This window comes from Phalacrocorax aristotelis, chromosome 4 (assembly GCF_949628215.1).
Source record: "Phalacrocorax aristotelis chromosome 4, bGulAri2.1, whole genome shotgun sequence".
NCBI lineage: Eukaryota > Metazoa > Chordata > Aves > Suliformes > Phalacrocoracidae > Phalacrocorax > Phalacrocorax aristotelis.
Window position 1 is genome coordinate 39,589,596 of NC_134279.1, and position 27,519 is coordinate 39,617,114.

Sequence of the window (27,519 nt, forward strand, 5' to 3'; positions counted from 1 at the left end):
CACCTGCAGTGCCTTTATGCTGATTTCACTACCTACTGATTTCACTACTCCTGAAATCACACTGATATGTCGTTTCAACAGGATTTTACTTAAGAAACAAAATAAAATCTGACCAACTTCCCCTCCCACCCACCCCCAAGAAAAATAAAATAGCACAAACCCCTTCTCTTTCAAGTCAGGCATTAGCCTGAGGTTTTTAAAGACTACTCCTCCATCATAGAAACCAGCTTGTCTGTGTCTATCATCTTCTGACAGCCTGCCTGCACAGAGAGATGTCACCACCCTGTTTCCTAAGAAAGTCCTCATGACCATCCTCTAGAAGATACTCCTCTCAGGGTATACATACTTCTTTCTGTAATATATGCAAAATCTGATGATCACTACAACCGTGGGAGCCATTCATTGTGAGGAAAAGGAAAGGGGCTTAAATTCTAAATGTATGCAGCAGGATGTAACACTGAAACACAAGCAAGCAAAGGGACATTCCTTTTGAACACACTCAAATTCTATGGCGCTGTAAGTTGTTTTTTTTTAAATGTCATGAGACAAGAATGGCAGGTTAATTTAGGTCCCAGATTGCACGTGATGCCATGCAGTAAGGCTGTATCTCCCTGCTTTGGCACTGTTTCACCATAAATTAATTGAGACTGCAGTATGGCACATGTCATCTTGAAATCCTTCCAATTTCCTCTGGGAAATTAAAGAAAAACAAACTTAAAAGAAAATCAGAAGGAGATTAACTGCTTTTTCTTCTCGTTTTTGCAGTACCAAACTTACAGTCTGACTAATTGATTTGTTTTGCTTCTCTGCTTATACAAATGAAATTGTTTCCAGAAGCTCCTTAGGAGGAGTAGCTGCCTGTAAGCCAAAGGAGGGAAGAGTCAGCCAAGGCGACTGGCTTTACCTGTCAGGAAAAAAAAAGAGTGTGAAATTCAATTTCACCTACATAGATCCACATTTGCCCATACAATTCATTATTGAATAACAACACTTAATTAGCATGAATTGAGTAGTCTGCACACTACATGTACCTACATAGACATGGAACACTGTCAGTAAACTAGATCTGGTTGTTGTCAAGAAAAACACAGAGAGTTGTACAATTAATGTTTCACAACAAACTTCATGTCTGGGAGACATTCAGACACACAAGGCAGATTTCACAATAAATCTTCTCTTTCTCAGGAGCTCTGAATTTTATTCCAAATATAGTATAAACTGCATGAATACTTCATCGAAGACTTCTGTGTCTGTTCAATTCTCAGTAAAGCCAAGAAAATCATGCCCAACATCCTAAAGTACTTCAGGATTTATGGAGGACAACAGAAGAACTAAGTGACTACACAACTGAACCATTGAATGGTGGACACTCCAAAATGGGTATGTTCACAACTTCGTGCCAAATTTTAAAGCTAACAAAGTTTCAAGCCAGACTTGTGCTACAGCTTCAATTTAGGTAATTTTGATGTGTAATAGTTCAACTAGATTTATGGGAGTCAGGGTTATATTTCTTCCCAATACAGGAAAAATATGCTACCAATTTGTTTATTATTTAATAAAGCTGATACGAAAGTAAGTATGCTTCAGAGCTGTGCGGTTTTCAGTGCTTTCGACACATCAGGAACCATGCAGACAATGTGGTTTCAAAGAAGCGTTTACTGAAAACAAGTAATAGATTTCTGTTACAAGTTCCTAGGTATGAATGTAAACACAAAGATCAAACCTCATTTGCAAGGAATTACTACTCTATGCCTCTGCAAATCTCATGGCAAACTTACCATAGGGCTTTTCTGTGGATTGTCTGCACCTGCTAGCAGCAGACCCTTGAAACCTCGGGTAAACTGCTGGCACCTCCAGGTATAATAGAGTCTCCCGTAGTTTCCAGATGTAAGGAGGCCTACAAAGAACAAAGGATGGTGCCTATGTATACTTTTTTTGGGATAGATTTAAACTTCATGAAGACACGTGGTCATTTTTAAAGCTGATTACAGGTTGTCACCTTATGGGGTGCTGAGATTTCCTAATGGGATGTACTTAACCCTTTCAGTCCTCCATAGCCCTCTATTTACACTTATGTTTCTACTGGACAGCATTTTGTTAGCCATACTAAACAGCTGTCTGTGATCCCATCACTGAGAAACTACAATGCGTGGACAGGTCTTAAATGACAGGAGGTAAATATGGAGGGGAGCGGGATGCTTGCATGGGAAGGTATAAGATTTTTGCTGAATGGTGGCTCAAGTTTCAGTGCTACATAAGGGCTTGTAACCCCCCATTGCATCACACCTTGATATACCTGCTGCCGAGGTGCAGCTGTTGTTAGTAACGTTTTACACAGCTCCAAAAGACACCATTTAATTCTACAAATTCATATTTACAGCTGGAAGCACTGACATACAAACATGGGTTGATATTTCTAGACACATAAGTACCTATTGTGCTATTTCAGTTAATGTCACTGTGGTTTTAGTTGTTTCTTCTCCTTCATTTTAATTATCTTTCCCTCTCCTGCCATCCAAGAACAAAAGACAAGGTAGAGGAACTAGCAACATGAAACTGTAATTATATTCCCTCGGGAAATACTGTCGCTAGTAGCTATCTTTTAGTTTGTTTAGATCCCAAGCCATTACGAACTACTAGAAAATGCAGACTTTATTTGGTTATTTCTGTACAGTTTTTGTTGTGGTACTTAATTTTAAAAATAATGGGGCTTTTCACTTTGTTTTAACCAAAGCAGTAGAATTATGTTTCCTATGCCTGTCGTATTACAAGATAAGGAATAAAGACCTGAATCCTCAGGAGCTGGTACTTGAAACACTGGCTTCAATGACTGTTGTCCCTAAAGAAAGAAACATTAAATCATATTCCAGCTTCACAGCAGTGCCAGTTTATAAAAGCTGAGGGACTGGCTGGAAAGCTTTAGAAACAGAGACTTTCTGTTTTGCCTTTTTGTCACCAATGTCGAACCAAGAACTTCCAGGTTCCTGGCTTAGTCATGCAGATTACAATCAGGATAATGCAGGAGTCGATACTGCTGTGAAGGTTTTGCCTGAGTTTGTAACCTTGAAGGCCATTTAGCCAGAAAACATACATTATGCAACCTTTTCTTTGGCATGACAGGACATGAATGCTGGAAGCAAGGTTGCTCACGGATGCTGTAACAGAGAGTCTGGGGCAGGGGACACGTTTTTTCCAGAGCCCCTACAAAATAGCTTCCAAGCCTCTATCTCTGCAGCACTGAGCAAGGGGACTCAGGAGTCCTGAGCTGAGCGATAAGCACCAGTGCCCGATTTTCTAGAATTAATGTTATATAATGTAAAGATCTTCTATGGAAAGTAGTTAAAATTATTTCAAAGTAATTTTTACGAATAATTTCTTTTCTTTGCAAAATAAGTATTTTTTTCTACTTCTTATGCCAGAAAGTTTTTGTTTTGGTTTGAAATTCAGAATTTCACATGGAAGGGAACTACTGATAAATAACACACCATGGATCAGAGCCATAGCTCATCAGGCATATCAGTTAGTACAGCTGTCTTGTAATACTGTGAAAACGTTTATACTCTAATTTCTTTTTATCCTGTTTTAAATACTAGCAGCTACACAACAAGTTTAACTCCAGTGAATTTTCTTCTCCAAAGTAATTGTTAACATACAAAGAGCACGGTAGCCACAGCACAGAGAATGTAATCAAAGGTACTATAAGTGTCAGGTCATAGCTAGCGGGAAAATTGCCTTGGTTGATGGGTGCAGTTATACCACTGTTGGAACAGCTCTAAATATGGAGGCAGAGCTTTCCAGGACTTTATTACCTTCATTCAATGCCGTTAACCTACAGAGAGCTCACTGAGGATCTTGGCTTTAGGCAACTGGAGTTTCATACAGCAGAGGTGTATTACACAGCGGTCACTATGTTACACAATGATCGCTCTTACACTAATTGCATTCAGTGATGAGTGAGATCAGAGTAACTGTTAAGTCTGCGCTCCCAGTGTTTCTTACAATAGGTGGAGAAGTGCATTTAATTCACAGGCTGATAGATCTATATATCTATTTATCCAGGGTAAAATTAGCAAATTTTTCATGGTGACCAATCCAGTTACTATAATCTTAAATGAAACATAACTTGCCTCCTATAGCACCTCAATTTCTAAATTTATCTTGTGTAGTTCAGCAAATGACATCCTACCCATTGGAAACCCCACCTATATTTTCTGCTATACAGTGCTATGCACTGGTGCGGACCATATGCACAAAAATGAGTCCAACAAAATTATATTTGCTTAACCATGTCACATTTTAATTACTTTTTCTAGATTGATATAATTAATAAGGATCTATAAAACTAATCACCCATTTTCTTGATTGAAGATCCTCTGTTAAAACAAGTATTAGCATTAAATAAGGTAAGATTTTTTTAAGAAATAAACACACTGTTGGATGTGGGTCATAGTACTTCTCAGTCTAAGTGATTTTTAGAGACTTTTTTTTTTTTTCACTTTGCAGAGGATGAAATGATCCAGTCCCTAGAAATTACACAGTCCAAAAGCTCAAAACAATTCAAACAAGCTCATCATTGTCTTCCTCTTCTTTTTAAAAGGTTAATTCCTTTAAACAAACACTAATGAAACCATGGAAAAATAGAAAACATTAAAGGGACTACAAAGATAACCAGAAGAATTTTAGGATGGTTGGGAGGTTTACATGGAGAAGTTATGTCTAATGAGGAAAGCAAGGCAATCAGCTAAACCAGTCAAACAAAATTTAAAAGGATGCAGTTTGTGATATAGGTATATAGCAGTCAGCCTGAACATGTTTATCTAGACTACCCCTGGCAGACCCAGTTTGAAACTCAAAAGTATGTGGATTATCTAATGAAAAACAAACACTGTAGGAAGGGTGCTCACTTACTGTAACGTGGTATAATGCTACAGAAGTTATGGGGATTGCATGATTTTAAACTGAAAATATCAGAGGGTTTTATATACGCATATTTTAGCTGTGCATAATACTGTGACTGCAGTAATGAGAAAGTCTATTCCTAGTTTTAAAAAAAGAGGAAAAAAATCAGTATGAACAACAAAATCAGAAACGATTTGTAGCCTCGCAGTCACCTGACACCCCAATAAGCATGCTAGAGGAGCTGGTGAAAACCTCCTGACAGCTCATGGGTGACAGTTGTTTCCATGAATCTCAGATAAAATTGAATTTCCAGAGCCATGTCATCTAAAATATTACACAATATGTTCACGTAATAGCCTCAGCTCTGCAGCTACAGGGCCTGAAGTGAAGGAGATTGAAAAGGACAAGAAGGAAAGAGACCACTCCACAGACAACAGATCGGACTAAGGAGTTATCTGCTGTCACTCAAACTTTGATGGTAGACAAAATATTGAGATTTCAATAATTTCAGGTTTTTCTGTGTGCCACAGAAATATGAATTTTTTAGGCTAACTCAGTAACCATCTTCTGTATTGTCAATTTTTTTTCTTACGTTTCCATTCCTAGTGTATGTATAGTGAAAATAACCTGATGTATCTAGGACAGGTCTGATAAATTTATTGGGCAGTAGGTTCAGTTCACTGTTGAAGAAAAAAGTTATGATAGCTTAAGTCTCACAAGAATAAAATTAAATCATTACATTGTGAATTTCGCTGGAACTTCACAAATAGGTATATTTTAATGGGCATAAGGAGGAATTCTTCAGATGGGGGCCCAGATGGGCTGGACAGAGGTTTAAGCAGAGGCAGAAGCAGTTCATTCTCTAAGCTACAGGCATGATGCCCAGATATATCTGCCCACGTACTGGACTGTTGATCATTTTAGCCGAGCTTTAAGCCACTGGGCGCACCAAGGGTCCAAAGGAAACTGTGGGTTCCAGAGAGCTGAATCTGAGCATATTTGCACAGCTCACTTGCACCCTGACTGGAGTTTGGTCCTGAAGGGAGCCTGCAGAACAGAGTATCTGAAGGATCTAATATACATGATTTGATTTTCTTTGCTGAAGATGCCATGCTATACAGTGGCAGCATGTTGTACTATTACTCTGTAGTCTCATTTCGGGTTATTTCTTCTAGGAAAGATTTAAACTTTAAATTCTGTGTCCAATGTCTTGAAACTGGGAACTACCAGCATATGCTACATTGCTGCTGTGTAACCAGGGACTTTCAAAATATGTAGAAGAATTGGTTTATTTGAAACATTTCTATTTTACCATGTGCAAAATTTTTTGGACTGTGGTGGGAGTACAGGGGATGGGAAATGAAAAGAGGAAACAGATGGGATAGAAAGGGGTGATTTTACAAGACACTGTAGGTTATTTGCATAGACGATATTTTTGCTACATAATTTTTAGTATTTTGAATACGCTAAACCCTATTTAGAATTTTAAAATATCTGTAAGCATACAGCACACCAAACAGCCTAATCTAAACAAATAAAGTGGCAAGAGCACTGATTTTAAAAGGTTAAAGGGATTGATAAAATGGTTGACTATGTCAGGTAATTGCATTAGCCTAGGAGGTTCACATTTACATTCAATAGTTTTTGGTTTTTAACTAGGTCATCAAATTAGATGCATCATCACCCAAGGGTCTCATTATAGTCAATGGTGAATAGCCAGCTGAATAGCCCCTCGGAGCTGCCAATTAAGTATAAGTATCTGCAGAGCCTACGTTTCTTTCTTAACGTCCCAATTAAAAATTTAAGGTAAGGTAGAACGAGTCTCAGTAATCCTGCACTGTGGATACCCCTCAGCTCCAATATGTGTCCCAAGCACATCCTCCAGCTCAGAATTAAAGCCAGTTACACACCTCCCCCTGCTCCCCACCCAGCATATCTCTGTGAAATGAAAACTAGATGGAGACCACAGTAGTTTTTCTGTGGTATTCTGCCAGGAATAGCATAGCTATTGACATTTCCAGACATGCACGCTCTAAAGTCTCCAAGCTAATGACGCTAATCTGCGTGCGGCTGTGACAGCGGCAAGCGGAGCCACCAGGCTAACAGGAAAGCGGGTGCTCGTACTTGTGTTTGCATTTGGGAGCCTGAAGGAAGGCAAGGACTTGCTGTCACAACATGGTCACGATGCAAGTTTGGAAACTGTCTAAAAGCAAAAGCTTAAGTCAATGCTGTTTCTTCATCACTGTTTTTTTCTTAGCAGACAAAAAAAACAGCCATTTTTTTGTTCATCCAAATGAATAAAGTACCTAAAAATTACTTTTTTCAACATTGGTTTGCATTTGTGAGTGGGATCCCACAGTCAAAAATGTTTTCACTGTCATTTTACCATATTGTCTTACGTATATTTGATTTCACCATTAGACCCCTTTCAAAATATACTTCCTTCTGCATCCCTCAGTAAAATATAAGTTGCTGGTCCCATCTAGATTTGAACAGCATTAAACCAGAGATATTCTCTAGTTTGCTGCTATGATTCCCATGCCATCTGATAACATAACTCTATTTACTTGGATAGAGGATTGAAAATTGAACATTCAGTTTCCTGTTATGACTGCTACATCCTAAATTTTTAGATTAAAAAAAATCGCCACTGTCACTGCCCTCTGTAGCAGTTCTGTAAATCTATGAAACAGTTTTATTGCAAGTGCACATATAAGTAGTGTTCCATCACAAGCTGAATCAAGACTTCGCTTGAACTAATCACACTTCCCTTTTATATTATTTTTAGTATAAAAACTTGGGGAAATACTGTTTAGGGACAATCTTTACTTGAACAAATCAAATTTTCATGTAGCATTAGTAAAAGATAGAAAGGTACTGGCTTCCCAGTTTTAGACAAGTGAAAAAGAACTGATCCTATATCGTAAGAAGAACTGCTAGTGGGAAGATGTTAGTAGGAGCCATGTTGGCATGGGACCCTGTCTCCTGAAAGCAGAACATATTCCACTAAAAAGCATGTCTGCTCCTGTGAGACACCGTCTTTACCAGTGAGTTACTATTCCACTATTTTCTCTGCCAAGACAGTTAAGAAGCTGGAAGAACCTGGGGTCCAAATTTTTTAAAAGAAAATTACTCTCTTTTCCACTTTCTTTCACAGGCAGGGATGAAAGAAGTACTGTTTAAGCTAAAAGGATGATGCTAGCACAGGAATGCACAACGCATGTGGGCATAAACTGGTGACAGATACACTTGTGACGAACATTAGAAAGTGTTTAAGCATAAGAGAAATGACATCCTAGAAATGTCTATGGAGAAGGGCGTTCATAAAAACACTTCTAGTGCAGGAATGGGCTTTACAATATTCGTAGCACACCATGCTAAGAGACCATGACTGCAATTTTTAGTAATTAAGTAATATGAAAGCCTTCACTGACACCTCACCATTTAGATTTTTTAGGTTTCTAATACTGGAGCTGTTACGCATTTTCATATCACAAACATGTTTGACTGCTTCTGGTATCTTAAGAATAGCAGGTCTCCAATGGTGGCGCATTACCTGGCAATACTCAGAGCTGTATTCCTGTATGTTCCCTGACCTGCCATACTGTCAGAGAAGGTAAAACATTATTAAGCCAAACAGTTCAGCAATCAATTCAAAATGTGAATATGTTTTAACATAATAGCAGTGACCTTAGCCCACTGACAGTCTTTAGCAAGTGCCACTGAGATGTTAGAGAAATTATTAATTATGTGTATGGAAAGTTGTATCTCAGTAAGAAATATCATAATCGTGAGACATTACTGTAGTGTAAAAGGGACTTTTATTCTGCACTTCTGCATTCACAGGTCTTCACAGAGAACGTGAAATAAAGAAGGGGTATGAAATTATGACTTAATACATCAGTATGAAGCATTACTATGCAAAAATAATGGCACAGGCAGGTGCCAGTGAATTTGTAATTATCATTTAGAAGCAGATCTTTCATACCATTAGCTAGAGGTTTGGCAGGTCAGCACAGTAAAAGAAAACATCCTGTCTCAATATAAACCTTCAGTCTGGGAAATAATTTTTATTGCCCTTTTGGAGGTGCGAGGAGGGTGCCTACAGGAGCGGGGCTGGAACGCAGGCAGCCTGCCGCCGGGTGTCAGGGCCCCCCGCCCGCGGGCGGCTGGGGGGATGCCCACCCTTGGCTGCGCGGTCCCCCCTGCCCTCAAATATTCATCTTGGACCTCTACAGTATCCCGGAGAGGCAAGGTGTACAGGGAGGGTTGGCGCCTGTCAGCCTGCATGATGAAGTTGGCAATGAACAGGGAAGTTTTGGGGCACCAAGACCTTTCGAGCGCCTGGAGAGCAGCCACGCAGTTCAAACCGAAGGAGGCCTGATCGCCAGAGTTTCTCATTTAATGTCGTAGAAATGAATTAAAACACTTGACAGAAGAAAAGTTATCGGTGTCTGCGAAGCAAGATGTAACGAGGCCTGAAGACGACGTCCCTACAGAGCCTGCGACGCTTGGAGCCCAACAGTCACAAAGGATTATTCACGGTTTAGGCGATGACTTCTTAACACAAGCCTGCCTTAAAACGGCACTGGAGCGGCCCTGCTGCCTGGGCCAACCCGCACCTCCGTGTCCGTGCTCTGTGCTCGGGGGGTGGGGGAAAGCCCCGCTCATACCAGGCGAAGCTGCCGGAAGCAGGAGGCTGCCGGCCACCGGTACCGCCGCGCCCCGGAACGCCCGCCGCGCCGCCCGCGCCGCCTGCCCGGATCCCTTTGGCTGGTGCACCGCGGCGGCGGCGGCAAGGGGGTGACTGAGTGGCCATGGTGGGTGCGGCGGGATAGGGATCGGGGTCCGCGGGTCCGGGGATGGCGGCTCCGGACCGGAGCCCGGCGCCCCCGGCCCTTTCCGCCCCACCGCGGGAGCGGCCCCAGAGGCGCTCCCGGAGAGGCCTTTGGGAGGCTGCGGCGGGTCCCCTCAAACGCGACGGGCGGCCGTTGTGGGCCGCTGACGGCGGTAAAAGCGTCCTTGCGTTTAAAAGGTGCTCCCTGCCCGCCGCTCGGCGGCCCCGGGGGCAGGGGGGGCGCCCCGAGTGACCCTGCCCGGTGCACGGGCGCCCTTCTTCTCCGAGGGGTTCGGGGTGGCCTGGGGGTGGCGGCGGGGCTGGCTCTGACGGGGGGGAGGGGGGGGGCGAGGAGAGGGGCTACCCTGTGAAACCGGTGCAAGGCGCCTCCAAAGGTTTCTTTAGGATAATTTATCTCTACCTTTATTTTTCTTTTTTTTTTTTTTTTCACAATCCTAAGCACCGCTGCCGACACAGATAACACGATGTTCTCAATTCTCTGATTAATGATTGCCGTTTCCTGCATCACGTTTGCACATTTAGTCTCCTTGCTTACAGGATTTTTTTTTTCTGCACGCGGTTAAAGACTTTAAACAATTTAAATCGTGTATTGTTTGAGAAAGCCTTTCAGTTTTGTCCAAACACTTTTTCACCAAAAAGTGACATAACTTAAACTCGTGTTACAGTATTTTTCAAATTTGTGAGTATTCTCCCTCTGTGCTGGATGAAGGGCTGGAGAAGCAAAGCCTCTGGCTGCTCTCTGGTGTGAGGCATTCTCATGGTCTGCAGGGAGGAACAAGAAGATCCTTTGTCCAGGATACGTAATTTGGTGCAAATTACGTATGGCCTTTGTCAGAAGCCGAGATGCAACAGAGCTTGAATGGGGACATTCACTGTAAAGGTATAGAGAGGTAATCTTAGTTTCCTAGCTGCAGGGTTCTAGAAAATAAGTTTTTCCAGAGTACTCACTTTGTAAGATTTCTTACAGCATTTTCTGTGCTCCAGTTTTGTTACAGCATGTAACATGTTCAAGTAATTTTATTTGTTACTGAGGAGGACAAGATCCAACTGGTGGAACTGATAAGCTGCTGCTACAAGTTAAGGGCTTTCTGAGATATTGATGTATGACCTTTTAAGTCTTTACCATGGTGTGTGCTCCTTTAATGTTTTATTGAGCTTTAGTAATGTACAGTGTCTTTGATTTCAGCCAAAGTTACGAAAAACCCAAGGAGGGAAGCAAGAGAAAAAAGTTATCCATCCTTACAGCAGGAAAGCTGCGCAGCTTGCAAGGGAAGCACACAAACAGGAAAAGAAAGAAAAGTAAGTTGACTGTGTGAAGTCTGCGTGCAGACCAAAGGACAGCATCACAGTAGATATTTTTTGTTCGAGGGGAGGAGGGTTCTGGTGAAAGGGAACTTTTACGCTGATGTATCCTTAAAATAAAAGAAAGACCTACATAACTTAGTACTGCTTGGCTATGTGAACTGACAGGTTTACATTCATGAAATCAGCTTATACAAAGTATATAGTCCTGCTACTTGATTTTTGGTACTGTCCTTACAAGTCAGGTTTTTTTCTATCGCAGCATTTTGCTTTTTTAATCTGAATGGCATGATTCTGGTGATTTCACATGAAGCCTAGTCACCTAGTTTGACTTTACTCCAAGATGTAATAAGGATCCTGCTTAGGGTCTAGCTTCTTATGCTTACGTTTTGAGTTCATAGAAAAGAAATCCCAGAAACCTTCCTGCAGAAGAGAGACTTCTGAATAAAATTGAATAGTTAACTCCTCTTTGGTGAATTCCTGCTGTTCTGTGGCAAGTTTGGTTTTCTGCTTTTAAGTTTTACTTCCCTCATCCATAGAGGATGAAGCTGGAGAAGACTGGCCTTTGGTTTCCGTTCCACCTCAGCTTACTAGTTGATATGCTGTGATTGTTTGTTTAGAAAGGTATTAAAGTGAACTTAAAGCATTTTCTGTCACAGTATACTAGTATATGGATGGACCATGCAAGCTGAGCCCAAATATTCATACATCTGAAGGTGTTAAATTGGGAGCTCCTGGTACAGTTGAAATGTTCCTCAGAGACTGCAGTTTTATGGTGGGGCATGGGTGTACAACCTTATCCACAGCAAAGTTGTAAAGGTTGCACTAACTAGAAAGGGGCCCTTTACTACCATAGCTGTGTCACGTAGCCTCAAGCAGAGCTGCCGCAAGCATTTACAAGTAGCGTGTATTGAGGATCAGGCAATGTGCAAGAAGTTTTTCCTGATGCTTCGTGGCTTGTCTGTGCTCCCTGACTACTGATTGCAAGCAAGTAAGTTTTTATTGTGGGTTATTTTCCCAGTGCTGAATTGTCTACTTTGTCCCTTAACTCTCTCATCTTGCCTTATAACTGCCACTCGGAGCGCTTAATCACAAAAGAGAACTGAATCATACTTGAGGCTTAGTGCTTACATCTATGACTTTGCCATAAAGAAAAACATGCACAAAAAAAACTTACCAAGTGAAGGAGTGATGTACTGATTATTCATTATGACATGGCACACTCAATCAAATCTTTAGTGTTTGTCTCTGTGGGTAGAATTATAGTGATGGAGACACCTGTGCTGACATTTCTTGTTAGAGTGCTACTTTTGGTTCCTCTTGCAACCACAGCAAAGAGCTCCCACTGGAACAGTATTCTCCTATTTAACTTGCTCTTTAATTACTTCTGTTCATGGATAAGGTTTTAAGGTATATGTTAGAGATTGCACAGGGCAATCTATTTGGTTGCAGGTAAGAGAGTACCAAATGCATCATTCATTTTTCTACTTAATACATTAATATTGCAGTAATTAGGTCATCCTTTCCATGAAAAGGAATGAAAAGATGTTGGCTTTGTACTGACTAGCCTTTGTTGCTGAGGCAGCTAGATTTGGCAAGTCACAGTACGTATGTAACGTTACTTCTAACACAGGTGCTTTTTCTGCTGGACAGCTGAAAAGTTTACTGCTTTAAGGATATTCAGCAAAGTGTTAGAGTGTCTTGGGCTACCGGAGCCACCCTTGCAGCTAGCATTGCCAAGCGAAGTCTACAGCACAAAATATGGCATCAAAATTGTTGTAAGAAGCAAAGGCCAGTTAGCTTTGAGCACACAGGGTTCAGTAAACTGGAAATATTACTGACTTTCCAACTGATTGTCTAGACAGATATAGTAAGCAATTGTGACACACCTTGTCCTTTCTGGTATGATGATCTTGATGATCATAACCCTTAAGTTTGGTTAAAAAATAAAGTTCTAGGTCCCCCAACAGCAGATAAAAAAAATAATTTATTGGAAGTTTGCTTTCTTTCAGCAGTTGTCACCAAATGTCTTAATTTCAGGACTTGCTCATCTGAGAGTTGGCGCTAGTGCCTAGTATTTACTATGTAGATTCCTGTCTGTCTGTGTGTCATGGGTTACCTGAGGAAAAACCACCATATTATGAAAAACAATTGATTATTAGCAGCAAGCAAGCTAATAAAAGATGAGCTTCAAGCAGCCCAATGAAAGAATAGATGGTTTATCGTGAATTCTGGTGTGGATCAATGAAGCCTAATGCCTTCACAGAGTAGAAGTGCTTAATAGAGAGAAACTCAGTTTAAGATTAGAGGATGTGGATAGCTATCCTTTCCCTTAGGCTCTTCTTAGGATGTTGATAGTTATCCTTTTTAGGCCTCCCAGAGCAGAGATGCTCCATAGGGAGAAACTCAGTTTAAGATTAGAGGATATAGGTTGCTCTCCACTTCTTTAGGCTCTGTTTCTTGATTTCTGCCTTTTCTTTTCCAAGCTCCCTTGCTATATGAAGTGTGAGGCCTTTAGGCTGATGGTAAAAGAGGTAACGTTTCATTTTGCATAGGGAAACTGTTCCACCAAAAGTAGTGTGTCAGTCTGGACCATCCAAAGGATATTGTGATAGCCAAATAATTGATGTATAAATAAGATTTCTACCTCTTGCAGTTCTGGGTCTGAAACAATTAACTAGCATCGTTCACAGGTCTGCATTTTGTAGATCCCTTTTGCTGTGGTGTCCTAAAAATAATTTGCATAAAAACATCCTTCAGTTGTCTATAATCTGTTTTCTGTACTGTCTTGGCTTGAAGAGCAATTTAACTCAAAAGACATGAATAATGTTCATTTCTTCCCTAGTATCTTTAAAAGTCTTTTTAAGGGTTCCAGTTTCTTTTGTATCTCTGTTATCTTAATGGTCAGCTTGTTAAATCTTAAGATTTATTTTCTTTTTTTAAATATCAGGAGTTAAGCACGTGTTTGAACACAGTCAGTTTAGCCACTAATCGGTCTTTTTAGTGTAATTGCTTAGCTTTCAATTTCTTTAATATAATGGTGGGGTTTGGGTTCATTTTGCAGAGCTCTGAAAAAGACAAGATAAATTTCTGATGCTGTGGATGGAGAAAAGCTTTCCATTCCTACACTCAGGAAAAAGAAGTAGCCCATACCAATTTTGTTCTTCCTCATTGCTTTTGAAAGTTTATTAAACATCTGGTTTGAGTGGCAGCTGATAATACTAAATAAATGCTCTGGCATTGTGGCTTCCAAATTTGTGACTTAACTTCAGTGAGTTTCTGAGGACTTTTTCACTGGAAAATGACTTAATGAGGTTGAAATATTTGCAGAAGTAATTTTCCAAATTACTTCTATTTAAAGACAACCCTGTTCTTTGGTTGGAAGGTTAATACGTCCTTTGGTGGTAAATAGGAGAAGCTGCCTCGTAATCTTTACAGTATTTTCTTTCTTAATCCCATCTACAAATCTGCTACATTTTTGACCATGCTTCTTATCGTATAGAAATATCATAAATGTGGGGAGGGCCCAAAACTGCAGGCAGTATGCTCAATGTGATCTCACCAGCCCTGAAGAAAGGGGATAATTTCTGTGTACAGGCTAATGCACATCTGCAGCATGGAAAATCTGCATCAGAGACAGTCAACGAATCCAGGAAGTTCATACAGTTAATCTGTATTATTTTACTTAAGCTGTGGATTTACTTGGAGATGTTGTAACTGTGTTTGGCTAAATTTGTGCAATAATGCTTTTTGAACATACACATTTTATCTGTTGATTACTATTCAATGTTATTACCTTGGGTGTAGGAAGCCCTTAAAGGGCATGTTAGTGGAAGGTGAGAATGTCTTTTGTAGATGTATCAGTGAATGTTTGTTTTGGTTTTGTGTGGTTTGTTTCTTTTGGTTTTGGGTTTGGTTTTTTTTTTTCCTTTGGTACTTGGCTGTAGACAGGATGCAGGACTAGAGACAGTTCAGGCTTCCATTTACTTTAACTTTTCTGATTGGTGGAGGAAGAGAAATTACTACTGTGAACATTCCTGTTTATGTTAAAAAGGAAAGGAAATCACATTTAGTTATGAGAGAGATATTCAAGTATCTTTTGCCCAAACAAGCTAATAATAAATAATAATAAAAAGGGAGGACATTACCCACAAAGAATTTCAATACTTAAAGAAGCACTGGGAAAAAGGAGGGAGAAATGCTGCTCTAAGTTGCAGAAGTCTTTTACAGCCTCCATTGTCCAGATACTCTTCAATGCAAGCATTCTCAATGAAATAGACTGTAATAATAAGCTTATTGTCCAGAAACTGTGGCTGCACTACAAAAGACCAGTCTTGACCATAATAAGAAGAGACGGACCAGTTGGTTTTAGAAAATTAACTACAATCTTAAGTCATCTTGTTCACTTGAATTACACCTTTTTCCTGCCTGCTTCCCTCTTTTCAGTTCTCCTCAAGGTCTAATAAGCAGCAACAAATTCCAGTGTATTGATACCAATTTATTCTCTTAATCTACATGTGAATCCTTATACCTGTAGGCAACTTGTTTGCTCTGTTATAAAAACATCTTCGTAATTATTTGAGACAGCAATAGCTCGTTCACTAGTGCCAGTAGAACGCTGCTTTTCGTACACTTTAGGAAACCAGGCCATAATGGGATATTCCTGGAACTTGTCTTAATAGTGATGTACCAACACCAATCCTGTTTTGTCTGCAACTGCCGAAATCTCTGTCTGGTTTTGGTAGCTAAAGCTGATCTAGCCCTGGATATTTTTTTTTCTGTCCTTTTTTCTCCTCAGGCAAAATACAGCCTTTCTATTGTGCATATATTGTAAATTTTTTAGGACTCTGCGCACTTTCATTAAAAATATACTGGTCTAATACTGTCATGCTCTGAAATAAGAGAGCTAAGGGGTTTTTTACAGTATTTCTTGATCTGTCACGAACTGACACCTTAGGAATAAGCAGTAGCCTTAAAATATCTCCTTATGGAGCCCTTTGTTTGTTTCTGCTTAGCTTTTCTATCACCTAACCTCTTAATCTCCCTTGAGCCACTATGCTTCTAGTTATGCTGTTTGCAGTAGCGATGCTTTGAGATGTACTCTTGCAGATTCTTTTTGTGGAACTGAAAAAAATGTTAGCTCTTAACATTATTTGTTTTGCATACAGAAATGAAAAAATGAACTAAAAAAAATCAGAATTTTTTAATTCTTATAGAGGGATTTTCATACAAAAGTATCCTAAAATCCTTAACCAAGCCGCTAATTGGTGCCGAAGCTAACAAAATCGGACATGTATGGAGAGAAATATGGAAGGTATTTAGTAGCCTGAAACAAAGAAGTATGTCCTGTCAGCCATGATTTTTTTTTTTTAATGAAAGAGCCTATCTTAGTTCTCAGAGCCATAGATGGCAGTATTTAGAACAGTTGAATACCAGTTGAATACAATATCTGAGATAAAGCCTTCATGTTCCACCAGGACCTCTAACCTTTTAAGTACCTTGTAAACGTCAAGAAAACTGCTTATCACCCTTATCAATAATCAGTGCCTAAGCAGATGATTTTTGGGAGGCAGGTGGAAGGAGAAAATGATTAAGAAGCAACAGCCTGCCACAAGATTGTATCCCTGTCCTCATCCTTTCTTTCCATTGAGCAAAAGAAGTTACTTATTGTGTGGAAGGAGATGAGAGGAGTTGTCTTTGACTTACCTTATTTAATTAGCCTCCCTGCTAATACTATTGGCTTCTAGCAGTCACTGAGGTGAGGTTTTTATGAAAACTACAGTAAGGCAACATCTGATCCTATCATTTGTTATTTCTTATACTGAAATAAGTTGTGTACCCCTAGAGACTGAAGGTTTTTCTTCCACAAGACAATCCTGGTTATATACTTTATAGCCTAGATAAATAAATGATCCAGTGACCCTTGCAGGTGCAAATGGTAGTTTGTAGTGTTTTAAAGCAGAGATACATGACATAATATATGATTCTAATCAGGCAGCTTTTCTAGATGGCATCGCGGTCTCCTCCATGGCAATGCTTTGCAGATGTGCTCGGCTGGCTTTGTTGCCGTGCAAGGTTCACAGCAGGGACTGCTGGTGTGGCGTTCCACTGTGTGGGATATGTGTCCTTTTCTTGGTTGCTATTACCCTTCAGAACTCCCTGCTGTAAGGCCTCTGTAGGCTACCTACCACAATTCTTACTGAAGACATCTACAGCTGAGTTTTAAAGCTCAGTTTTAAAGTTCTAACTGATTTTTCCTTTCTATTTTACGTAGTCTCACCTAGGTCTGTCCCGTAAGCCACAGGAATGACAGTAATTTTTGTTTAAACTCTAAAATCTTTTAATTAATCAACCAGTTTGGTTTTTTTTTTTGGCAGGTATGATGAAACTCAAATGCAATGCTTGACCTCTATAGACACCTGCATTAAAAATGCTTATCCCAGATGCTGGGGTATCTACAGAAGTAAAAACATTTTTCTTTAATGTGTTAATGGAATTCTTAGCAGCTAGCACATGCTGTGCATTTGCTTTTATGTGGCTTGTAGATGGTCTTTAGAGTATTAAAGACCTCTTGAAAAAGCTAATCTTTATTTTAATGATGTAGGTTTGTGGCCAAGTGACACAAGTATGTTTGTCTGTGGAAAGTAGGGCTTTCTCTTTTGATCCAAATTTTTGTGACAGGTGACAAACAGCACTTCTGTGCTCTGCGTTACTTTAGTTAACTCTCAAATGCTCATTAAATTCTATAGAGTACAAGGAATTTAATGAAGGAGCACATTAGCTTTGAACTGTGTTGAATTTTGGCATTATTTGTTCTTTGTCCTTTATGATATTCTTTATCCTTTATCAATTTTCTTATTAAATAATAGGGGAAAAAAAGTAAATTTCATCAGAAGTCCTTGGATATAAACACTGAACATACGTGGCTAAGATATTTTTTCCAATGGCAAATTTCATACTTATCCCAACAATGTATGATTTACCTTTCTGGAAATAAAGTGATATTCAGCCAGCATTCATTGCTGCAGACTGAATATGAGAACTTCAGGAGAAAAACGCATGAGGCAGTGTATTACCTGTCAGAAAATTTGTGTTCTCTGAGAACTGCTCAGTAGGATGGGAATTAATCCCAAACTGAATTGTGTACACACATCCCATAGAGTGCAGAAGGCTTCAAGTATCCTGTGGGAGACTGAGGTGGAGTGACAAATACTTTAAGATGGATTTTTTTAATCTTTGTTTTAGAAAGTTGTTAATTTTTGTTTCTTTTACTGTTCACTAATCACAAACCTTAATTACTACAAGTTTATTAGCTACTAGAGTGGTATTTTTCACATTGTATGCTTGATTTGCAAGGATGCAGGGCAGTGAAATCTTTTGTTCTTGATCTCCAAACTCATCAAACATACCAGCAGAATATAGACATACTTAATGAAATTATTACAGTGCAGGTCTTCCATGAAATTCCTTTTGCTGTGCTCCAAGAAAAGTGTTGTGTCCTATTTTTATCTTGTTTTTTTTTCCGTTTAATTTCTTCCAAGAAATGGTTTAACTTAACAGTTAAACTGGACAAATTTCAGATAGTAGTTTTACCAAAAAGTAGAATCTTTAGATGAAGCAGAACCAGTTTTACGTTGTTCTGAATTTGGCAAATACTTCTAGTTGAAATTTTACCTTGACTTGCATTGTGATGCCAAAAAATTAATTTTTTTTGAGAAAGAAAATGAAGATGATAATTTGTATGGTACACATTCCTAACATATGTGTTTTTTCTCTGCTAGGTTGAAGACTGACAAAGCTTTGCGTTTGAGTATTATTGGTGAGCAGAAACTTCTATTGCTGAATACAGTACTCAACTTTTCAGTATAGATTAAGTTTTACCAACTTTATAGATACCCCAGTTAGAGTTTCTTTTTCTATAATCTGACTCTAATCTTAAAATAAACTTTGCTGAAATGCTAAAATACCTGACATGTTCCCTCAAGTAATATATACAGGGTTGAACTTGGGGCTCAGCATAGCCTAATTGTTAGTCAGCGTACATGACACCAGATGTTTTGCACATCTGTACATGTATTTATTGTACTTGTTTCCATGCTTTCTTAATCGCCTGTGAAAGGGGATGATATATGTAGGTCAACAGACACATTGTGCTAGCAAGTGAATTCATACCTTTGAGACACAACCTGGAATATTTTCCGTTTTCATACGATCGACACTATACCTTTTCCATTTAATCTGTTTAAAAATTGTGATGATCAGAACTCTTGCTCAGCCATTGTGTTGGTTTTTTTTCCACTTGGGGCCTTTCTAAGTTTCCGTCTTAAGCAATTGAATCATTTAAACACTGATTTCCAGTAAAGCAAAGCATAGCATCTTTTTTTCTGTGAGGAACCATAAAATACATCTGAAATGATGTGGGAATGTTTCTATTACAGCTACCTTCATACCTGGTACACACAATATCAGTGAGTCTATGATGCCATTCAGTATCTTGAAAAATGGGGGGTTATTTCAAAAACTTTGAAGAACTTTGATCTGTGTTGATGCTGCGGTGATGTAATCATTTATGATACCTTTATTCTTGTAGGAGAAAAATTGCAATGGTTTCAAAGTCACCTTGACCCCAGTAAAATTGAGTACACAAAGAAGGAAGCTGGTGAACTAATTGAAAAGTAAGACTGGTGTTAAAAATGGGATTGAAAAGCTTGATTTGTCATTTAAAGTAATGTTCTTAAGTGAGATCTGTAAAGTGATGACGACTCAGGGAAGAACTTTTTATATATTAGTATTAATAATACCAAATGGTTGATTTTGTTGCAACTGAGGTTAATTATAATTTGAAAGATGTATATATTCATACTAGAATTACTGAAGTAAGTCGTGTTGTTTGTTGGGCTTTTATTATTTAAGTATATCTCTGCTTTTGTAGTGTGTGGATGACTAAATAATTTGGGCAGTAGTAATTGCATGAATTTTCTAGTCAGGTTATTCAGTGACGCATAAATGCACAGATTTAATTTTACTACTTTATTCTTTAATGTTCTTTGCTGAGATTAAGCAGTACTCAAGTGGGTCAATTTTTAGGGCAGGAAATATCAAAATTGAATCTGCTTAGAAGGAACTGTTATTTCTGTGCTGCTGGATGTATCTGTAGCTGGTCCCCGTTTTTCATCTGCTAGCTAAATAATATATGTGTATTCTTACACAGCTGTAAGTCACCTTCCTTTCAGAAGCTCTGACATTTCCTACACTGTTCATGAAACCTGTAAACTGCTAATCAATGTTAGTGGTACTGCAAAGGCAATAAAAGCTTACTTTTTGGATTTGGGTTAGGTGTTTGCAGGATGATGTAGAACACATACCAAAGAAGAACTTTACTTTGAAAATTATTATTGAGGTGGTGAAATTCAGCAGTTAAGTTAGGAATACTTAAATTTAACAATGGTCTTCCAGAGCAGGTGAATTATGATAATGTGTTTGGCTTTTCTGTTTTGTTTTATGCAAACATAGTCTTTAAAAAAAAAAAAAAATAAAGTCCTTCTGTAAGCCGGAGATGATTCACATGAAGCATGAAGTTCTAAATGGAGCTTCCACTTTGAAGATTAAAGTAATAGTTCAAATCTAAGAAACACCGATGACTAATTTAGAAAATAAATACAATTAGTAACATAGCTTCTTAGATTATCCAAGTGTTCTGTTTGCAAAAGTTTTGCAGGATTGCATCCAGCATAAATGCATTTTATTTCTTTCAGTTACATGTGTCGATTCAATGCTGAATTGGAGCAGATTGAATTACAAAACAGTATTAAAGGTAGACAAGGAAGACAGCACGGTTCACGGGAAACTGTCATCAAGCAGACCATAGAACGCGAAAGACAACTCTATGAAGGCTATGGAATAGGTGTGTAAAAACAGTAGAAATAATCCTGTGGTCACATCTTCTCCTCCTGCTCATGAGGCTAGATTCTAAGTTTTATTTCTAGGTATTATCTTCTCTCTTTAAAGGAATTAAGTAACTGCTAGGTATTTATGCCTTGCAGAGGAGTTTGGGAGGAGGGGCAGGGTGAAGAAAATGGGAAGAAAAATGGTGGAGAACTGGCTCGTATATTTCTGCTTTGCTACTTTGTCTTTGTGCATCGTTGCTAGTACTGCCTCTTTAGCGGAGGCATATAGTTTTGGAACTAAAGAGGGATTTAGTGCACCTGTCTCAAAACCAAATTCTGTTCAGCAGCTTCCTTGGGCCTTCCTTATATACAAAGTATTTTTTGTCTTAAAAACACACTTCAGTGGGTGTGCGTGTTTAACACACATTAGCGCGAAGACTTCGTTTGCTCATGTGGGGAATAACCAACATCACTTTCTCTACAAAATAATTACTTCTTTTATGTGGGCTTTGTTATCTGGACTCGTGCCAATGAAGTCTTTATACACAGCTTCCTCTAACATTCTTTTGATAGTCTATTAACTTGGTGTTAGGGATAAACCTGTTGCCTGACTTGCCCCTTTCCATTGAGATGGACCAGTGGCATGAGGAACTTCAGCAAGTTTCATATCATGAGAGAGTGCGCTTTAGGTTTCATGAACTTGAGCACCAAAGCCTCTGAACTTGCGGGCCTAAAACATCTCCAGAAAGAGTCCCTTCATTCCACTAAGGTTGAGATGTGTTTCATGTGGGAGAATGATTGCAGCAGAAATTGTAGTACAGATGTATTTCCAAAATCTGAATATTTTCGGAGTTTTCCTCTTAAAATTTAGGTAGTCCAGGAAGAAATCCTGGGCTATCATGACATACCTACTCTACAGGTTCTATTCAACAGGCATAAATGATAACACACAAGTAGAAACCCACATTTTTCCTCTTGTTCTTCTTAGGCAGAGGAGCTATGCTGCTTTCTTTGACTTACTGGAGTTGGTGGTGGAGGAAGTGAAAGTGCTCTGTGTGTGTGAAGGCCCTAATACTTAACCTCTTAATAATCAAAAACTCCAAGATTAAAACTAAAAATCTTGTAGATAAGAGCCTAGTTGAAAGCACTAGTTTTTAAACATTTACCTTGGCATTTAGCAAAAGTTTGAATAAAATCATAATGCCAGATATTCTCGTTGACTTTTTTTATTACCATTTATCTTCCTTTGGGGTAGCTGTCTGTCAGCAGACTATCTAATGGAATCTTCTGAGGAGCATCGTGTGTGAAAACCACAATGTAAGCGTTAGAGCTGAAAATTTCCCCTTAAGGTGTATAGTCTTTTTTAAGGAGAAACACTTGAACTCTTTTTGACAGTATTTTTTGGTTTTGGAGGTAGCACACAGATGCAAGCTACATGTGAGAAAGAAAAGACTGAAAACTTGATAGCTGAAGGGAGAAAGACAAAGGGATAACAAGAGTGCAAAAAGCAAAGGGTTGTTTTGAGAAGAGGCAAGTACAAGATAGTAGTGAAACACATGTATTTAACAAATAAGCACGTTGGAGTTGAGTGATAAACTTGGCTTTAATGCTAAAGTATTGTTCAAAGGCAGTCAGCCCTTCTAACAGTGAAAGTATATCACAGAAGACATGAAGAATCTGCATTGTTCTGTGGTTAGGATACAAAGTACAGCAAGGTTTGGGCTGTGTGTCATATGCCCTGTTCCCCAATTTATATTTTACCAATAATGAAAACTAATGGGTCTAAAAATTTTGCCAGTGTTAGTTAGTACTTCCCCATCCTGCAGGGATGTTCAACAATAGCTGCGTGACTTCATGCGTAATCTTTGATTTCTTAAAGGGGGGGAGAGAAGTCATAGGAAGATAGATACTATGAATGTCATAAAATAGTTCAGTTGTAGAAAATCTCCTTTTTGGTTTTGCTTTTAGTTCTTCCTTTTTTCCTTACTGCTTTGTGGAAAGCTGACAGGAAAAAAAAAACACAATAGGACTAGATAGAAAGATGTCAAGTGCACAAGTACAACATAAAAATAAAGAAGAATCCAGAAATATTGTAAGCAAAATATGAGGTTATTATAGTATTAGTAAGTAAAGTATTCAGAGAGCATGGTGCAACTTCACATATTAAATACACTCTCAAATCATTCATTATTTGTTATCACAGCTGCTGCAGGTTTTGCTCTCTGTCTAGGACAGTATTCATTCAGAGAAAATAGTTGCTGCTAAATACTGTAATTAGCGATTGGGGATAAATGGAAATCAGCTGGAAACTGTGCTTTTATGCTCTAGCTCATTATTATCCCTGGAAGCTGTAATGAAGGGAGCTTTTATAACTGACTTGGTATTTGTTGTTTTTTTTTTTTCCCCCCCTATTCTTGAACTTAGTTATTTCTTGTATGCATGTGCATTTGCTATGAAGAGACTACATGATATGAATTGTTTACATTTAGGAAATTCTCCTAAAATTTGATGCTTCTGTGTGTATATATATGTATAAGATATATGTAAATGAAGAATTAATTCTTCCTTACTAGCTGTTTAAAAAAGTGGTAGATACCCAAAGGCAAAGTAAATTTGAGGTTTTTTGTTTTTTAAAATAGTACCTATACAGGGAATATGCAGTCGATCTGTGAGGTTGTTGAGTTCTGTTAGCAGTTACTTGTCACTTCCTTGCTCCTTAAATATATCTACATTAATTTTACTGCAGTTTTCTTCCTGATGTTGTCACTTGTGTGTGTTGTGTTTTTTTAATCTTGTCTTACATGTTTATAGCAAAGCTACTGAAAGGGAATCTTAGATATTTACAGGATGTGCCCTTGGAACTCAGGGTTACCGTGCTTTCAGCTGAAAAGCATCATAGTTATTTCATCTGAACATCACACGTCTTTGATAATTTGCTTCTAATTACCTTGCATGTTCTCTCAGATGCATAATGCTAGTCTTGCGGAAAACGGCCTTTAAAGCTAAGCACACCAGTTTTATTAGTTAATTCTTGAATCTTCGGGATATAAGGAAATTGATTTAATACTGATGAAAGTTGTATCATTTACATGTATCTGCTAGTGTAACTACTGTACTGTTTGTTAGCTGCTGTTTTCTGTAAGGATCATTATTTTGTAACTTGATGGTTCTTTATCTAAAGAGCATCTAGAGTTCCTACCATCCTTTTTTAACGTCACGCTATGGTATTGTCCTTTGACCTGACTTGGTGTTTCTCTGTATGATAACTCTAATGGATGTGATATACATACATACGGCCTATATTCTGTGCAGAGCACTGTCAGAGCAGTGACATTTCAGTCCTTGTGAGATTTAGATAAATCTCTTGTACAAATCTTTGCTTTGGGAGAGAGAAATGGTTACTGCTACTGTTGGAAAGGTGCTGACTTTACATTATTTTATGCAAGTTCTGTGTTACAAATTAAGTTCAGTCATGTCTTTTCCCTTGTCATGAAATGGTGTTAAGCACTAACATCTTCATGACAAAGTTTGAGAGCTAACATGCTGTTTGTTCTTCATCAGAAGAAAGATAGGAAAATGAAACATTATCTGAAAGGGTCAGAAAGATGAAAAAAATGCTTACTTAAATTTTTCACAGCTGTTTTATTATAACACATAGTTCAGAAAACACTCTCCTGTGACTTAACATTTTTAAAGCAAACTAAGAAGTTCACAAGTAGCAGTGGTAAATTTTACAAAGTGTATTTAATTGTTTGTTACAATTTCTTGCCTGAATTATCAGAGTTACTTTCCTAACTCTATTGCCAATCTGTCTTGCTTGCAGTGGTGACTGAAGTGCTTTGAAATTCTTTTCCAAAAACATTTCAAAATACCTATGGACCATGTAGTATTCATTAATTTAGAGTGAGGCTTGTATATTTAGGTCAGCTTTGAAATTAAGCTTTCTTATTTTACCTATTATCTATTGTGCATGTTTATAGTAAGTTCTGCAGAGCAGAATTGTCTTTTTATTACATGGGTAAGTGAATGTCTGCTGAAAACAAGCATAATCAGACCTTGATCTTAGTTGAGGATGTTAGTTATGCTTTTAAAACAAAGAATAAATGAATTATTTTCCTGGTTTCTTCACTGGACTTTTTTTAAAGGAAGGCTTTTAGTGCTTAAAATTTTGCTATTTCTCAGCTGTGTAAGTTTAGAGAAAATGAAGCACCCTTTTTATTATTTGTCAGGATTGGATTTTCATTAACTGGTACATTTAAATTCTGGAACAGTTCATAGGTATAAGTTCACTTTTCTTTAGCACTGAGAGGTCTTCCTGTTTATATATTGCTCTAGAAACTTTCTAATATGAATCCTCATTCTCATTTTCTTGGTCTTTTAATCTCTGAAATAATATGTTCAGCCCTTTAGCTCACATTTCTTTCTTCGAAATGAGACTCACTTGAATAATGACACACATCTAATAGCATTTAATTTCATTCCAATTAGAAATCCCAGACATTATGAACAGAAAGCATCTTAAATTTTTCAGGTAAGTTCTTTTTATTATCACTACTAATCTGTTTATGCAAAAGTATGTTTCTGAATTTGGCATGTTGTATGTCTTTTTTCTTAATGAAGAATTTATGCAAACCTGTCAAAGAATTTGCCATTTGAAAAAGCAGACTAGGTATGGCGTTGCTATTTCAGCATTTCTTAGGTGTTACAAGCTAAACACAGGTGACAGTTAATCATTAGAATAATTGAAGGGTTAGAAAGTTTCAACAGTTAGAATTCTACTTGTGTAACTTAAGTATCCTTTTTTAAATATTCCTAGAGAATATTCTCTCTTTATCTAAAATTCTTACCTCAGCTGTTCACTGATCTACACAAAAAGGATTAGCGTTTGCTGTTAGTGTTTAAGGATCAAGACATAGATTTATTGATAAATGGAATTACACTGTTTTCTTACCTGAAAGGAGATTTCAGATAGTAATTGCAGTCATATAGCATAGTGACCTCAGTTATTTATAGTCAGAACTTACCATTAAGTAACTAAAACCTCACTAAGTTTTAGTCACGTTTTCTAAGATCCAACTCTAGGTGTAATACAGTCTGCAGCAGTGTTTGTGTGTCATACTAGTTGAAAAACTTAAGCAAATTGATGACTTGCATCCAGTTCAAAGATCTGGGAGCTGTGAAACTTGCTGCTAGCTCATCTGGGGCAGCAAGTAAACATGCCTTGGTAATGGATTGAATGGACACTTGCTGACAGCTCTATCAAATGAGGTACTTCAAAGGAAAAAAAGATTTATGAATGCTTATGTTGCCAGGAATGATATACCACTAACTCCTAGGAGGTGCATGGAGCCAGAAGTCATACTTACAGGATGTTGGAATAAAGCCAGAAATCTCAAGAGACATGGCTCGGGCTGCTCTTGTTTATACACAGTTGACTTCTTGTACTGGGATGTCTGACGAAAGTGTTGTCTTATTACCTTGGTAGAGCAAAACCATGTCTGTCTCATAACTGGTAAATACTGTCTTTGTCCTTGAGAGAAATTGTCCATGAAGTGCACTTACCATAATCAAGCAAGCATTCTATTAATTGAGTACTGGGTTTGACTTGCGATATTGAAAGGAACCCTTCCTCCTTCACAGAGCCTTTTGAAATAATATGCTTCTCATGTGAACTAATGTTTACTAGCATTTTGTGTCCCCTAGAAGTCAGTTATACAAGATGTTAACAGTTACCATAAATCGTAACGAAGGACTTCACGTACATGTACATTAGCTCTGCAAACTGAGTATCCAGGTGAAGAAACTCTTCCAAACTGCTTTTCCATTGCTTACAAGCCTGGGAGTTTAGTGTGTCAAACCTAAAGCAGGTGGCCTAAAGTAGTAACTGAGGATACAAATAGTCTGTGGGAATAAAGCGAATCGTAGATTTTTTTGTTCAGAATGTCAAATCTGAAAGTACTTAATTCGTCACAGAGAAATTATAGCTGCTGTAGAGTACAAGATCAGGTGAAAACATTGGTGCTTATTCATACTGCAGTGGGACTGAGAGTATAATTTAGAAAAGCAACCTCGCTTGAGTTTGCATCTTCTGAGGAAGGGTGAATTAACTCTGCCATTCCTTCTTGCAATATCTATTGGTAATTGTTTTTCATTACTTTACTTTTTTTTTTCTTTAAGAGAATGGGATGGTGATCTGAGGAAACTGCCAAACATCAAAATGAAAAAGCTCTCAGCTAGGGATGCTACTTACAGTCACCCTGAGGTGGCAGATGTGGAAGCGAAAGAAGAATTGAGTAAAGCAGAAGAGGTGGCCTAATGAGCACCAGTTGATTTAAGAGCTGAAACAGCTGAACAGAATTTTAAGAAACCTATTTTAATTATCACTGGAAACAAGAATAAATTTTATATTTACAAAGGCTTTGTTAGTCACATTTTTTTATGAGCTCACTGTGTACCTATGGTAAAGAGTAAACAGTATATGATTGGGTAAAGCTGTATATTATTGGATTAAAAAATTGCATATAAATATTTAAAATATTGTGTCCTCCTCATGCTGTACCTTCTCTTTAGGAT

General features: G+C 38.3%; 1 protein-coding gene across 2 annotated transcripts; it reads left to right on the forward strand.

The window, feature by feature from the left end:
- The first annotated feature begins 9,582 nt into the window (after positions 1-9,582).
- TMA16 (translation machinery associated 16 homolog) lies at positions 9,583-27,364 on the forward strand. 2 transcript variants are annotated; one of them, XM_075091064.1, is made up of 7 exons: positions 9,583-9,719; positions 10,944-11,056; positions 18,841-18,878; positions 19,650-19,734; positions 20,815-20,963; positions 25,435-25,477; positions 27,124-27,364. In XM_075091064.1, the coding sequence occupies exons 1-7, from the start codon at positions 9,717-9,719 to the stop codon at positions 27,260-27,262; spliced, it is 570 nt and encodes a 189-aa protein (XP_074947165.1). In that variant the 5' UTR covers positions 9,583-9,716; the 3' UTR covers positions 27,263-27,364. The 2 variants fall into 2 exon arrangements, with proteins under 2 accessions (XP_074947165.1, XP_074947164.1); XM_075091063.1 differs by lacking the exon at positions 9,583-9,719 and adding an exon at positions 10,202-10,637.
- The last annotated feature ends 155 nt before the right edge of the window (positions 27,365-27,519 follow it).